This window comes from Apaloderma vittatum, unplaced genomic scaffold, assembly GCF_000703405.1.
Source record: "Apaloderma vittatum isolate BGI_N311 unplaced genomic scaffold, ASM70340v1 scaffold16155, whole genome shotgun sequence".
Classification (NCBI taxonomy): Eukaryota; Metazoa; Chordata; class Aves; order Trogoniformes; family Trogonidae; genus Apaloderma; species Apaloderma vittatum.
In genome coordinates, this window is record NW_009717780.1 from 50082 (window position 1) to 65810 (window position 15729).

The 15729-nt window shown below is 40.6% G+C and overlaps 1 protein-coding gene across 1 annotated transcript in view; it reads right to left on the reverse strand.

The window, feature by feature from the left end:
- Window positions 1-11933: 11933 nt before the first annotated feature.
- LOC104274414 (calcineurin-binding protein cabin-1-like) overlaps window positions 11934-15729 on the reverse strand; it is a gene marked incomplete at its 5' end in the record, with an annotated part of 33501 nt that continues 29705 nt past the window's right edge. The window contains 2 exons of the mRNA XM_009870032.1: window positions 11934-13340; window positions 13840-14066. Coding sequence (XP_009868334.1) covers window positions 13197-13340; window positions 13840-14066 — 371 coding nt within the window. The remainder of the gene's footprint in view (window positions 13341-13839; window positions 14067-15729) is intronic.

Here is a 15729-nt window from a genome sequence, read left to right on the forward strand (position 1 = left end):
CAAACTGGTAAAATTACATGTAATTCTTATCATCGCACTATCAAAGCTACTAGGGAACTGGAAGGAAACTAGGTGAACTGAACATCAGAAAAGATTGGAAGAGTTGGCGAGTAAAGCTTCATTGACTGATGGCTCCATGCACAAAGAAGAAACAAACGTGTCTGCAGGCTATAAACACAGAGATGACAGAGGAACTAATATCGTACAGAAGAATATAATTATCTTCATTACTAGTGATGAAAATGAGAGAGAAGCAATTTGAGCATCCAGGAAAAAATGTATCAGCTGCAAAAGGGCAGCCTGTTCACAGAACAATAGGCAAAGCCCTTATTGTGTTAAATTGTTAAATGATTTTTGCACAAATCAGTGGTATTGCAGACACCAATCCTGCCTTCATGTGAGCAGCAAGGAAGGTTCTGAGATATCTGCTCATCTCTAATTCCTATGATTCTTCAAATGAATACTAAAAGAAATCTGGGACCACAAAGAAGAACGCAGTCTTCATCTTTACCCACTCCCTTCATGCTCATTTGTCTCTTGGGACAGTTGCTCTGTCTCTCCTACAAGATAATTTGCTCACACCACACACTGATACATTTCAAAGCTGCCCAAACTTTTAAAGAGGGCTCCAGAGCTAAAACACCATCATCAAGAAGGGAGTCAAAGTGTAAATCAAGTGAAATGAAAAAACAAAGAATCATTCAGGCCCGAGTCTGAACCTCGACAAAAATCCTGAGCAGTGGTTAAGGCCTGGTTTTTGTTCAGAATCTTGACAACAGAGATCTAGTATGAATTAACAGGAAATAAACTACAGCAATCACGCTGAATTTCCCGACGAGATTTTCTGGTAGACGTTTATGTCTCATGTGTGTATATATATATATACGCACACACACACAACTACTTCACTACAGTCTGAGGTGACATCAGATGACTCCAACCTGTCATTGTCCCTGGTGTTATTTGCCGCTGGTCAAAGGTGCAGCTGTTGTAAGGCTGGTGCTCATTTTGGCACTGGTGCCGTGAGCTATCTGCTGCCACATTTCCTGAAGAGCCTTAGAGAAGAAATGCAGAAGGGCTCTGTAACTCCTGTTCTTCAGAAGAGCTGTCTTTTACTTGTTCAGGAGATCCTGTGTACTTGCAAAAAAAAAAAAACCAAAAAAAACCAAAAAGGAAGAGGGTAGATCAGGAAAAAATGTATGAAGAAGTGACAGTAGAAAGACAGGAAAAAACGAAAGGTAAGGTAGAGCGAAGGAGGGAAAAAAAGTGACAGGCTGTGCATGCTTTTGCTACTGCCACTCTCTTGCTGGGCTCAGAGGTCATGCCATCGGCTTTTGCACCCAGCTGAAGATTTACAAAAATAAAATCCTGTATTTCCACATATCATAACTCACAAAAGACCAGCTATTGACTCCCAAGGGAGTCATGACTTCAGTCTAAATGTTGCTGAGCCTAGTAGAGTGCTCCTTTTCCCCACTCCTAGGTCTAGGCCAGAGGGATGGGAAAGGGGTCAAGTTATTGAGCCACTGGGTTTCACTTCCCAAGAAGTGCCGTTGGCTGACAGTGGAGATACACTACAGCTGTCAGCCATTGTGTTAGGGCTGACAACAGATTGATCCATGGATGAAAGAAGCAGCTTCTCTGCAATTGTGAAGCACAAAGTTTACTAGCTGTTCTCTCTGCTTTCAGAGAGTTTCAAATAGCCCTCAATGGAGAAAAAAGGGCTTCAGTTTACACAAACCATGTCCATCTAGTTTAACTCATGCACCAGTGTTCATAATTCACCCAGTCGTTTTCCACATTCTGACAAACTCCTGCCATGGGCAGCTCCTCCCTCCTTCTACCTCTTGTTACCCACAATGAGTCCAGAAACAGAACATTCCCCACGCTGAAAAGTCCTCTCCTTTGAGGAACATAACCCAGCCTGGTCTTGCAACAATCAACCAGGATGAACAATATCTCCCTCTCTTCTGTTTCAGCCCTAATATTGGTGAAATTGCCATGTTCGACTTTGCAAACTAAAGCCCTTTTTTTCAGAACTGAAGTAGCTCTGGTAGAGGCAGTGGGTATGCCTCATGAATTCTGGAGAGGGATATGTCTGTCTTTGCCTGGTGAGGTCGACCCTGAGATTAACTTCCCACCTTTCAATACCTGGATTTTGGTCTCTGAGTAGTAGAAATGCACCAAACCCATTGACTCATTGTTTAAAGATGACTGCAGAGAAGTAAAATTCACATAACAAGGGGTATTTAAGAAGGGAACTTGTCAGGTTCTGGTTTAGCACTTACTGCCTGATTTTTTTTTTGTCTGAAGACAAATGAATATATACTAGCAGAAATACAGGTCCTTTTTCCATTTACAATCAGGATCAGGATACTCATAATAAAGGAAATCATTACTGTTACCTGCATGTCCTGACTGACCAGCTCTGGCTTCTGTAGTGCAGCCATTGTTAATGGTTTTGTGACAGAAGGAACTGCAAACAATTTCTGTGCAACATCCACATTAGTTATTTCTCTCTTGCAGTAGGCGAGACAGTGACAATGACCCTACAGCGGGATTATCACAGTTAAAAGTTCTCTGACTAGCCTAGCCTCATGATTTATGTGCCATCCTCAAACCCGAAACTTGCACCTGACCAACATTTCACTCGGCAACATACCAAAGGTATTTAAGCCTCCACCCATTTCTGTTCGCAGAGAAGAAAGTTATGGGAATGGCTGAAGCTAGTGTGGGAGACAATTATTCTCAAGCAAACTCTCCCCAGGTTGAAGAATCCTGGGTTTCCTGAAGGCAGTTCTGCCACAGCTTTTCCAGCTGGTCCTCTTCAGAAAAGGAATTAGGCCCTTAAAGAAAGCTGTCAGTTAAATGTATTTGCCAATAAGAGGTCATCTTAAATAAACTGCAGAGCTCTCATTCCATGTTTAGCCAAACAAAATAACAGATGCAAATAAACTAGAATTCAGCAAAAATAAAAGCAGCAAAATCAGGCTTGCTTTTTTCTTTTTACCCCCAGCATCATGTCCCACCAGGAAAAATAATAAATCTGCATCACTATTTTGGCAGTAAGGAAATATTCTCAAAACAACAGTATCACAGCAGTAATGTCTTTTGCTTTGGAAACGTGTTACCTTGATGATTATATAGCCACAGGAGACCATTCAACAATGGCAATGTGTTAATTCCATTGACATTATCACTCAAATGCAGTCACAGGGGTTGGCGAATTCTTTTTTTTTTACGTGGCTCTTTCATCTGACAGAGAGTAGGGCAGAGCATAATGGATGGTTAGTAACATATTGTTAAATGGCTACAAGACACAGGAAATTTCAACTGGGGAATAGGAAAAACTGTAAGATCCAAGTAAGTATTGATTAGAAAAAAGACTCGGTTTTGCTACACTGAATTATCCCAATTCACAGCAAGTGGAGCCAAGGACTCTTCAAAAAAACTAAGCATGTTCTACACGTTCATGAGCAGACACCTGTCAGTCTTCTAGAGAATTCTGCTCACAGGAAGCTCTGTGTTATTCACTATGACAAAATGCTCAGCTGGCTTTCTCTACTGCTCTTGTTTAACTCAACAATGGGAGAGATTTCTAGCAGATATTAATATTCATTCACTCAAAATTTAAAAAGCCAGTTCTAACTAAAATTGGTTAGATGATAAGATTATAAACAATTTAAAAGACAAAAAAATGCCCTCGCTTCATATTCTGTGGCTACCTGGGGGTGAATGGGTAGTTTCTATTTTATGGAGTTGAAAACGCAAGGTACGTGGTTAATTGAAAAACTCACCAGCTAACAGAAAACTCTGATGGACAATTCAGTTCAGCTCTTAGGATTTAACCAACACAGCAATGGTGGTGTCATGAAACAGGTGCAGAAAGTTAATATTGACAAAGCCCAGGTATAGAACCCACCAAGAATGAGTCACCTTCTAGTCCATCGTGTTCAGTAAATATCACCAGCAGTTCTGCTGCTAGAAAGCCATGAGGATTTCCTTGCTGGAACAGTATCAGTCACTGAGGATGGGCGAGAAAAGCTGTGAAAGAAAATTAGATTCCTAAAAAACACCCTTCCGCAGGGATCACACAAAGACAGGTATTACTAAACAGAACTTCATTTATTGTCTCCCTTCCTGGAACTTACACAGATAACACCAGTTACACTCCAAAGTTCATCTACATGCCATAGTCATCATAATTTCAGGGAGAATTAATTGGGGAATTTTGACATCCTTAGCACCGCCCTCAAATGAACTTAGCACAATTTCAAAACTACAGTTTGTTCCCATTTACTCTGATTGATTTGTTATCAAAACCTCACATTATGCTCATTTTATTTGCACACCTTACCAAACCCAGGCTGCTTCTTTATAGTCACTCAGTCTCCCACTAATTGCAAAAGTTCTAAGTCTGCAAGTACTAAGGAAGTTAAGTCTATTTATTTTAAAGCACCTGAAGAAATTTTTCACTTCAGAGACACTGAAGAAATTGTATAGAGCGTAGTTCTACAGCAAAATATAAGCTGATGATGCCTTTCACTTGTCTTCACTGAAATCAACAGTAGTCATTTATATTTGTATTTAGGTACCTTACTGAATCAGGCATATATTTTAGAAGAAACATTATCTTCCTCTTACCTCCCTCTCCTTCAGCAGACTCTCTGCACTTGGAAATAACATTTCTACGCTTTCACACTCTTTACAGCTACTTTTCCATTTGTCTTTATAGTACCAGATAACACAACAGTTGCTACACTGTGCTGCCTTTGTATCTGAGTTGTCAGTAGTGAAATGCAACCGCACACACAAACCAGGCGTTTTAGTAGCAATGTAAATATTTCTGAGTTTCACTGAAATTCTAAGAAGTTCGTCTTGCTAATAAGCAAATGCGCATATAAGCACATACTATTTACTCTAACATTTTAATTGAATTACCAATTGTGTCAAAGTGAACTCATTAATTTAGATGGTAACATCTCCCGAGCAGCCATCTGAATTACGTGCAGTTGCTAAAGGACCTTGCGTGTGCCTGTCAACAGCTGCCAACACACATGTCCAGCAGCTTAACCCCGGGGAGCTCTTCTGCTCCTGCACACCAGGCTGAGCACCTGCCAGCCCGGCTGCCTAGGGACATATTTGTGGCAGAGAGGGAGGCAGTGGGACATCGAGGGATTAAAATGACTCAGGCTGCAGGCTTTCTAGCAATCCTGCATTGCTTCGTCATTTTATTTCTTACTTTGTGAAAACTCGCTATGTTAACAACTTCCAAAGACAAGTACAGGCCTGGTAAAACTTGCCGTTGTAGGAGAATCTTCGCCCGGTTCATTGGAAGATTGATTTTAGAGACAAAGAAAAGCACGGTGCTGCATCCAAAAGTGTAGCAGGCAATGCCCTTGCTTGGCTTCTGCAGAAAGACTCACATCTCTGTCTTGTCTTCTCACAATTTAAACGTGAACTGAGAGCACTGCCTAGACAGCAGCGGCTTGTTCTAACTGCAGTGGCAGAATTTAAAGGCTTGTTTATGCTAGCACAGCAAGGTGATCAATGGACCCAGGTTACCAAAAAGAAACTCCCGCACTTCATTCTGCAGCAAGGCTTTACAGCGTGCAGTCCCCACCTGTTGTTACGTTCAAGAAAGCCAAACCAAAAAATCACCTTTTACCACTGCTACTTGCTGTGAGACAATGCCTGAGACTCTCTGTTTTGCTCCCAGGAAAGCCCATTTACTTATTAAGCATAGGGAGCATTTCCAGCAGTGTCATCGACTGGGCAAGTCACAGCAGCACGGTTATTTGCTTGAACTGGTGCTGATTCCTTAAGGCACAGCACTGCAAATTGAGGTTGTAAGCTCAGTAACTTGCACTATGAACTTCTAAACCTTTTTTTTTTCCCTAACTCGCTCTAACCTAATGGAAATGTAATACACAATCTAGACATTCCTGAGTGACAAATTTCCATACTCAAATCACTACTTTCTGACATTAGTACACAGCATGGTGGTTATATATGTCGGCTTAACAAGTTAAACTATTCTTTGAGAATACATCTGGTACCATCTTTTAAGGGGAAAAGAAAATTACCATTGCAATCTTATTGAAGAAGTTACATTTTATACATACCCATGCATATAGAAAAGAAAATGAGACTCTTCATACATTTTAGTGCGTAACTTGAGGAAATTAAATCTCTGGTGTGACTTAGATTGCAGGAAAATGAAGAACACTTCTAAACTATTGAGCTTTTCTGCTCATACAACATCCTTTACGATTACTGAACAGGACATGTTCAGAGCTATATCAGCTCATAGTTCCTGCTGTGCATACTTGCAAAGAAACCAGTTGCATATTATTTCTTGTGAACAGCCCTCTGTATCTGTCAGACACCTCAGAGAAATAAAAAGAAAAGAATGTGAATATGTAGACAAGTTCTTAAGCTAACTGTAGCTATACGTAACAAATAAGCATTCACACAGGAAGCACTACATTCAAAATACCTTTGGTCTGCTATACGGCCTTTCACTTGTAGTTGGAAAAACATCACTCTAACTAAAATTAAATAGATACCACTCCAATGGGGTTCTGGTATGCTTATACCATATATGAACTTTGTTTATATTCCATTTAGACTGGAATTCACTGTCTGCAGGTCTCTGAAAGAGAAGGGAGAGAAAAAGGCAGGCTGAGAAACAAAAACTGAGAGGGGGATATCCATGTCTAATTTGAGAGCAAATCTACTTTATACCATATATGTTGATTTGGTTTAAGAGAGGCAGTTTCCCTCAGTAAGACAATGTACTTAGAGAGACACTGTGAAGTGTTCCTCCCACTGGCATTATATAACTGAATGCTTTTGTACCAAGTTATATACACAATCATTTAATTGCACAGATAAATCTTAAATGCAGGCAGAAGTGTGATTTTACTTCTCCCACTGGTAGAAGTGCCCTTGTTTTTCTGATTCTGCAGTCAGTTCATGGCCTCAGCTCCATCTCACTATTCCATTTCATGTGCATTTAAGCAAGACGACTGCGGCACTTGATCTTGCCTCCTGGCTACTTCAGATAACAGAGACTGTTACATAAGATTTGTTCCAAGCTTGAAAGCTACATATTTCTTCCATCATTTTCATACAGATTTTTCACCCCCAATTAGAATTTTACTTTAATGAAACTATCTCAAAACACTTTACAGATCCATGAGTTGCATGTTTATCACCTACTCTTAGGCTCAATCACACCCATACAACCCCCAATGCACTCCAACTAGGACTGAATTAATGAGGATTTACACTGACAAAGCTGAAAGCATTATCTGAGCCCTTCTACACAAGATTAACTGTCAAAAGATATTCTTTCTCTCTCCCATTGTAATATTCTGCACATTAAGAACATGGAAAATACCCAGCAGGCTTTTTATAGGGGAATTAAAAAAACCAAAAAACAAAAAACCATAGTTATGGACCAAATAGTTTTCATGTGAAAAGCAAGTATGTAGTGGATCTGTTTCCCAGCTAGGTTGCAATATTAATGGTAACAAAGTGAGCTTTTTTTTTTTCTCGCCCTATGGCCAGGAACACAGGACAGGATCCTGTAAACAGCCTATGAGGATTCCCATTCTCTCTGCCCTGAATCAGACTACAGATTACGAAAGGGACATGTGGTACAGTAGCAGAAGACCCTTAGAAGTAAATGAGATCAAAGCCAGCTATATAATTCAGTCTTTTGGATGTCTGAAGATAGATCCTGATCATCCATTTTAGGTCTTGGGGTGGGGTGGGGGTTGTTTTTTAACCTTTTTTTTTTTTTCCCCCTTTTTTTTTTTTTCTTCTCTGTCCTAGGGCCCCCTCTAGCGCTACCAGAGCAGCCAGTGGAGCTCCCAAATGACTCCGGGTGACCTTGGGGCACGTCACTATGCAGAGATGCACTTAAGAGTCTTGAGATTGCACTCCAGCCACACCTGCCCCATGCCTTGCTCCTACTCATACAGATCCATCCATAGGACAGAAAATATTTTTGAGATAATGTACAGATGAGCCCCTTGACATTCACAGCCAGTGTGCTGTGGCATCTGAGCGTTGCAAAGTTGCCACCTGAGCCCACACCAGCACCTCGGAGGCACTGAACCCCTGGAGACACCACAAACAGCTCCCGCGCTCGGTGCAGTGGGGGGACTGTGGCAGGAGGAATCAAACAAACATGTGCCATACACAGTCTCTAAGGCTCCAGTTCTTTCTTAAATGTCAGCTGTGGCCAAAGGACACCCACAGGCAGCGAGATACCCACAACTACATTCACAAAGGTGCATGGAGGTCAGGGAGCTCTAAGCTTTGAAGACTGCAGAACAGAAGTTCTGGAGTTGCTTAACAAGCGTTTGCTGACAGGGTGTCAACCTCGTACACGTGTTAGATAAACGGCAGCAGCAACAGAAATGTCTAACCATGGAGAGACGTGTCTTTCAATCTCTGGTGAGATTTGCCTGGAGTCTCTAAGCAGTGACATGAAAAAGCCATTCAAGTGAAAGCCAACAGACCTGAGATGCCGGCCTGTGACCCTGCGCGACGCTCCCTGTTGCACTGTGCTCTGCAAAATGGCTCAGAGTCCCACAGGGAAGGCTTCCCAAAGGCGTAACTTGGGCTCATTCAGCCTGCGGTAGAGTACCCTGAGGTCACTGCCAAACTCCTGAGGCGTGTTTCAAAGCTCAGCGTTAGTTGATTCCTAGTCATCAGCTAGGAGAAAGGGAAAGATGTCAGTTAATGCTTAACACCTACACTGAAGTTCTTGCCATCATCTTCAACTGCAAGAACAAAGCTTCTTCAGCCCAGCTTTACACGACTAAATAACAGATCACAAAATTTATGTCTACTGCTTTTTCTGAGCATCTCAACTCATTTACCCTGCCACCTTTCTCCTTAAAAAAATACAACATGCATCTGCAGGAACAGAAATCAGCTATTCTGGGCACGTAACACTGTACGCACAAGCTACATACACCACAATTTTTTCACCACTGCAAAAACCAGAGTATTGAATTCTACAGTGGTGCGATCCCACCCTGGACAGTGAGACTCAGTCTGTGCTCACCTGGCCCCTCTGTTTCCAGTCAGTCCATCCTGCCTCCTAATCAGCTCCGGCTGCCATGCCTTTCTCATCTTTTCCTGGTCCCTTTCTCCCTGACCATATGGTGTTTATTTTGGCTGCAAAAGACATCAATTTCATTATTCATGAGGAAATCTCATTCTATTTAAAAAAAAAAACCAACAAACCAAGAGACAACTACTGACAAACCCTAGTACATGATAAAATTAGGGAAGATACTCAGTATCTTCCTTGATTTGATATTTTGGCTGTGGAATGAAACATTATTAGCTTTTGAAGAACAGCATTTTTCAGACAGTGGGCAGAAGCCACTAATGACAGCTGCGCCCAATAGAATTAATCTTTACTAAAACTCTAGTCCTTGTCTCAGAGAAATAAATTCCTAATGGTCTTAACTACATAGAGATTATATATTTTTTGTGCCAGGAAATGAAATTGCATTAAACAGCTCAATCCCAGTACTATATACGTTAACAGTGGTAATCAGTGAAAGGTATCTTACCACATGTAAAAACAAAGGCCAGTAATAGCACAGAAAGTATATCAGCTCTCCACAAATTACTCTCTACATCCAATTCAAAATAATTTCTTTTTCCCTTTGTTGTAGAACAAAAATGTTTTTGCTATTTGCCTGGAAGTCTTAATAGTTTGGCTTTTCAGTAGCCAAAAAGGATTAAGTAATTATTGAATTTAAATATTGTAAAAGGCTTTCCCTCACCCTACTCGGCCACAGAGCTGACCTTTAAGTTTACCTTAGGCACCAGACATTCCTCTCCCTGTAGCTTCACAGGGAAAATCCAAATCGAACCAAAAAATACAAAATCAATACACTTCAGTAGCTGCCATTTATTCGTCTGGCACTTTAGACACCTGGGAACACCAAGATTTTAGAAGCAAGATTTAGCCGCTAAATTCTGACAATAGATGTTATATTTAGATTTGATATGCAACTTGCTAAGTTGGACAGTGCCTATACTTGGATTTCACACTATTACAACTAGTATTAGACTGAAATAAATTACTTCAGCTTAACTCACAGTTAACTGCAGTTTTACCACAGTGCTTTTCTTTTTTCCTGAAAATTCCATAAAGCTATATTAATATGGCATCTTCTGAAACCTGGCAAGTGAATACTTGTTTGTAAGGATTGGAAGTTCTTGTTCCAAGGACCTTTAGGGGAAGTGTTTCAAACAAACATGATATGTCAATGCATCCAGTGATCCAGGTCTCTTCACTCCAGAATATGGCTCCTTGAGCTGAAGAACTACATAAACTGTACTTACAAAGAGATGATTTCACACACACAGAAGGAGGAAGAAGGGCTCCTTTAATGTACACCAGCAGTGACAGCCACTGTGGGAGATGGGCCACAGCTGAGCGACAGCTACTTAGTCATTAGCAGAAGGGCCCGATCTGGAGGAGTGGCCTGTGTCGTTCAGTCACAGTAACTTCTTGAGCTTGAGAAAAAGTCCTTGAGCTATTCAAGAGTATAATGGGAATAAAAGATCTTAGATTTTTTTAAAAAAAAAGAAAGGAAAAATAGGTTAAGAGTTTTGAATATAGGATAAAACAAGTTGCACAGCTGCATAGTTTGAAGATTAAAATGAGTTCAGAGCAGATCAGTAAAGTTCAGCTCTCTTTGCTGACAGGAACAATTTCACTTACTGTTCTAGCTTTCCTTAATGAGCAGAAAATAAAATCCTTCCCAAAACACAGGTCTAGAAGTCAAAAGAAAGGTCAAGACTAGGCATTTTAGGAAGCTCTGGGGAAAAAAAAAAAAAAAAAGGCAAAATGCCTAATGCTAAGGAATCTTTAGGAATAATAAAGTACAGTAACCATTTTCAGTGACCAGATTCAATTAAGAAAATCAAATCATCTGTCTTCATACATCAAAACCACGGTAGAAGTGCAGGCCTAAGATTTTAAATGCGACCTTAAAGTTAGCCATATATTTAAGAACATACATCAGCCCAAAACCAGGTGTAGTCTACTCCATTCGGGTGAAAGAGTCCTATCGAGACGTACACCATTCAAGTTGTGTTGCACTTCTCAAAAGCAGATTTATTTTTTCCTGTCCTCTCTTCTAAAAAATTAAAGAACATGCCTGAGTACCTTAGCCTGTGTAACTATACAGCATGCTATACGCTGCATTTAAAACAAAGCACGCTAGATTAAAGAGCAAACACTGAGAACGTATTACTATAGAAAACACTCATTTGCTTTTACCATTCAGTTACCTGATCTCTTCCACATCAGTTGCAACCAGCTCAGCTCTCACTTCTGGTAAGCAAACAAGTTACACAAGCAGTTTCTAACAGGTCTTAGCCAGACATGCTCATTTGCTTATACATTTTGTTCAAGACAAACAACCCAGAATATGGGAATAAACTTGCAATACAAAGTTTGATGTTGCTTCTTTTTATCCACGGTGCATTTACCATTCTTACAGTGAATGAGAGCAATCACTGTCATAGCGGATTAAATGCCAATCTGTACAAATACTCCACGTGATTCCCTTCACCACGCGTTGTCTTCCCCCTTACGTTGTGCATCAGCACGTAACGATACTCAGACAGGTGAAAAAGAATTCAGACCACGTCTCATGGAGGAATTGAACCCGCTGCAGGCAATCTTGCAACCCTGGTGGACCCGCGCTCTCACTCACAAGAGCCAAAACCCACCAAAAGAGCTCTGGCAGTCCTCGGAAAAGGAGAATTCCCTCCACCCCACTTCCTTCACTGTTTTCTTATCCGAGAAATAAAAAGAAGGGAGGAGTAGTGCTTTCTCCAGAACTACAGTTCCTCGCCCTCTCAGATGAACAGAGACAACAGTACATTTCAACTTTATTAGAAAAAAAAACCTGGAAGTTTTTACAAAGCTCTGCATTTTACAGAAAACCACCTCCCCCAAACACAACGAAACCCGACATTGCAAGCTGTATGCATTTTCTTTTTTCATATACATACATACATATATATATGTACATACACATATATATATGTGTGTGTGTGGGCGCACGTGTGTGTATATATAGTGTGTGACGTATTTTTTTTGCATGGTTTGCATTCATTATTTTACAAAGTTAACATTCAGTAGAAAAAAAAAAGGATCTTTGTTACCATTATTTTCTCATATAAATAACTGTGAGCAGTCCCTCTGCAGATAGATAAAAAACACCTTTTCGTGTCATTCTGTAAAAAACACATTACTGAAATGGTATTGAAATCTTTCAAGTTTTTCGATACCACCATAAAAATATCATCTAGCCCCTAATTCAAGATGCTTGTCCAAGGCATTAGAAGAGAAAGGACTGTAAGACAATTCTGGAAAGATCAGTTCTTTAAGCCAACATTCAGGTAGATAATTTTTGCTGGACCTCATACATTGGCATAAATAGAGCACAAACAGGAGGCCAACCCCTCTGTCTGCCTGGAAAAGCTGGGTCTTTGCCTATTGTCACGGAGTCAAATTCCAGCGAAGCAGCCAGGAGCGCCAAGGAGCTGACAGACTCTCAGTAAACCCTTCTCGCCTCACAACAAAGCCACAGACTTTCTCGATGCCATTAAAACCTGTACCAGTTCAGCAAATTTTTACTCCATTCACCTTAAAAGGAACTGTTGGACTAAGCGTGGCGTGGCACAGCTAGATAGACATTAGGTTGCTGACTTACTGGGAGAAAAACTTAACTAGTAGGGAAAATGCAAAAAGACAACTAAAAGGAAGAGAAAGCTATAGAGAAGAGCTATTGGCGTGACTCCCAAGGCTCTGGTTTGAAGAAGCAGGAACAGTAGAGAGATATGAATTGCAGCTCAAAACATCCTTGTGGTTACTGAAGTTAAAGGTGACAGTGTGGTCCAGATTAATGAACTCCCTGGCAAACAGTCATTCTTTCCGTCAAGCACCATGATGGGGAGAATGGCAAAGATTTTGAAGGCAATACAAGTGGTAGTGGTGACAACAAAGGTAATGAAAGTGAAGAACGCAGTGATGCCAGTTAAATGGAGAGTAATGCCAACGAAGATGTTTTCAGCTGCCAGAGATGCTGGCAACAAGGAGAATGGTTATATGGTTGGTGTTGATGATGGCCAGAACTCATTCATATGTCCATGTAGTCATCATCTTCATCAGTATCACTTTCCAGTGAGGACTCCTGGCTTGAGGTCTCTAAGATTTCCAAAGCTGGCTGACAAAGGCTCTCCTTCTTTACATTCGCTGCAGACTGAGCAGACAAAATAGCAGACTGATCCCAAAAAGAGAGAGAGAGAATATATTGCTAAATAGTCAGGATAAACCCATGATCACAGGGATAAAAGCCAACCGGTTGCTATTCCTTCACATTCAATAGCTGTCTTACTTCTAGAAAAGATATGGCATCCTAATGTGAAACAACATAACATTTACCAGTAGGCTTCCCCACAGTTAATACTCTGGTAGTTTCCACTGTTCTAAGAACTGCAATGGCTACACTAGCTCCCTTGCCCGTTTTTGTAATTCTTTCTATTTCCCTCAGAGAAGGGATAAGGGCTAGGAGAGGTGAGACTTCATCCACAGCCAGTATTTCTCCAGTCCTTAGAAACTGGCTCCTGCTGGTAACAGCTAGCATCTTCTCTCATTATTCATACTATCTCTGGTTATGAACCGGAAATAGGAACTGTTGCTCCTTTCATACAAGTATTTTATTGAGGGGAGAATTAAGATAAAAACAATAATCTAAAGAATTACTGTTTCCCTTTTATTACCTTTAATTTTTGCTTGGTCTCTTCTGAAATGCTGCCCTTTGGAGAAAGGAGGGTGGGAGTGGGTGGAGTGACAGTGATCTCAGGTGGAAATTTGGTGACAGATGAAGGTATGAAAAGCTTTGGCATGTTGGGCAGAATGCGAGTTTTTACTCGGGTGCCATCTGTCTTGTTCTGCTGACTTCCCAAAGTCTGTGAACTGGAGCTGAGTTCAGGCTTGGAACCGGAGGCTAAACAGAAAATAATAAGAAAAAACATGTTAGGAAGCTATCTAGGCCTTCAGATGTCAAAGAAGAGGGAACAGTTCATTGTCAGACATATGGCTGGTTCAAAAGGCCTTTCTTCAAGCCTTGTTTTAATTAAGACTCAGAACAGAAGGAGAAAGTACCTCAAGATTCTGTAATGGCAACTGGAAACCAGTAATAATTTCAAAAAATCTTACTGGACAGCAGAAACTCCATCTGATCAAGCATGGCAAGTGGCAGTGTAGCACTGGCCCACCTACACCTAGTTAGAAGGCTACTACAAACGCCATTTTCCCACTTGTTCCAGATGCAATCATCTTTTCTTTGTATTCACTAGCCATCTCTCCAGTCCATAATGAAACCAATAATGCTACTTAGCTTTACTTCTGAGACTTAATTTCCTCCACCATAGCACTGCCCGCTTAATTATTGAGATAGCAACTCCTCAACAATTTAAGAAAAACACATGATAACACCTGTCAAAATTTCCTTATTACTCTCTTCAAATCCTGCCATAAAATCCTCCTTGGTGTGCTCATGCCACTGTCTCCCACACTAGTTAGCACAATTTCCACAGATTTTGCAAGTGTCTCAGCTTGTGGTCTTTACAATGCAAACTTTCTCAGAGAGGGTTCATCTTATGAAGTAAAGAGAGATCCAGCCCGTCCCTAGGCACTATCACATTACAAAATAACATACACACAACAATAACCAGTAGAAGACAATGCTTTCACATTAAAAAACCCAAGAATTTATTACAGATTTCTTGATTTCTTAGTAATAATGCTGTTTCACAGGGAGTAAAAACTATTTTTTTGTTATATGAACGAAAATACCAGAATCTATCTTAGACCGATAACAGTGACAGGCATTCACATACATTTGAGATTTGGTCCTGTCAAATCCACCTCTTGCACATTTCTGGAACTGACATGGACACTTAAATCCACCAAAATAAAATGCCAGCTTCCTGATGCTATCCTGAAAAACAACTAGCAGTAGAATGAACTACTAAGGGATGTAAGGGATTGAACCATATGTACTCCAACTACATACAAGCATGTAGGAACTGCCCCAAGAGATGACGTGGCTTTCCATGAAGGTCAGAGACCCAACTCCATGGGCAGCCAATCCTTTCAGAGGAGAGTACCAGAAATGTTGCAGTAATCAGACACAGGATAATCTGCCTCTCACAAATAAGGAAAAACAAGATACTCCAAACATGAACATCTAGATTATGCCTACTGAAATATCCAGTTTTATATTTTTCAATTAAAACATCAACTCCTACTTCTCTTGGGAAGGGGCAGATGAGGGATAGAAAACATTAACTGCTGTAATGCTGGTTTTTATGTTTACTCAGACTGAGACAGGTTTTGTGAAAAATCATTTCCTTGTGCTAAATATTCCAATATTCCAACAGTGTAATCCAAAGTGGTGTCATATTGCCCCATGTAAGATTTCAATTAAAAGAAAAAAAATCTACTTTAAAGGATGCACAAACTATACAGCATGAGAGCCTGGTACTGGGAGGTTTTTTATTTGGCTTTGCTGTTGTGGTATTTAGCATGTGAGTCATGCACCAAAAAGAATAACCATGAACGGACGACAAGGCACTTTCCCAGGAAGCTGGGACCTTGCCAGGAAT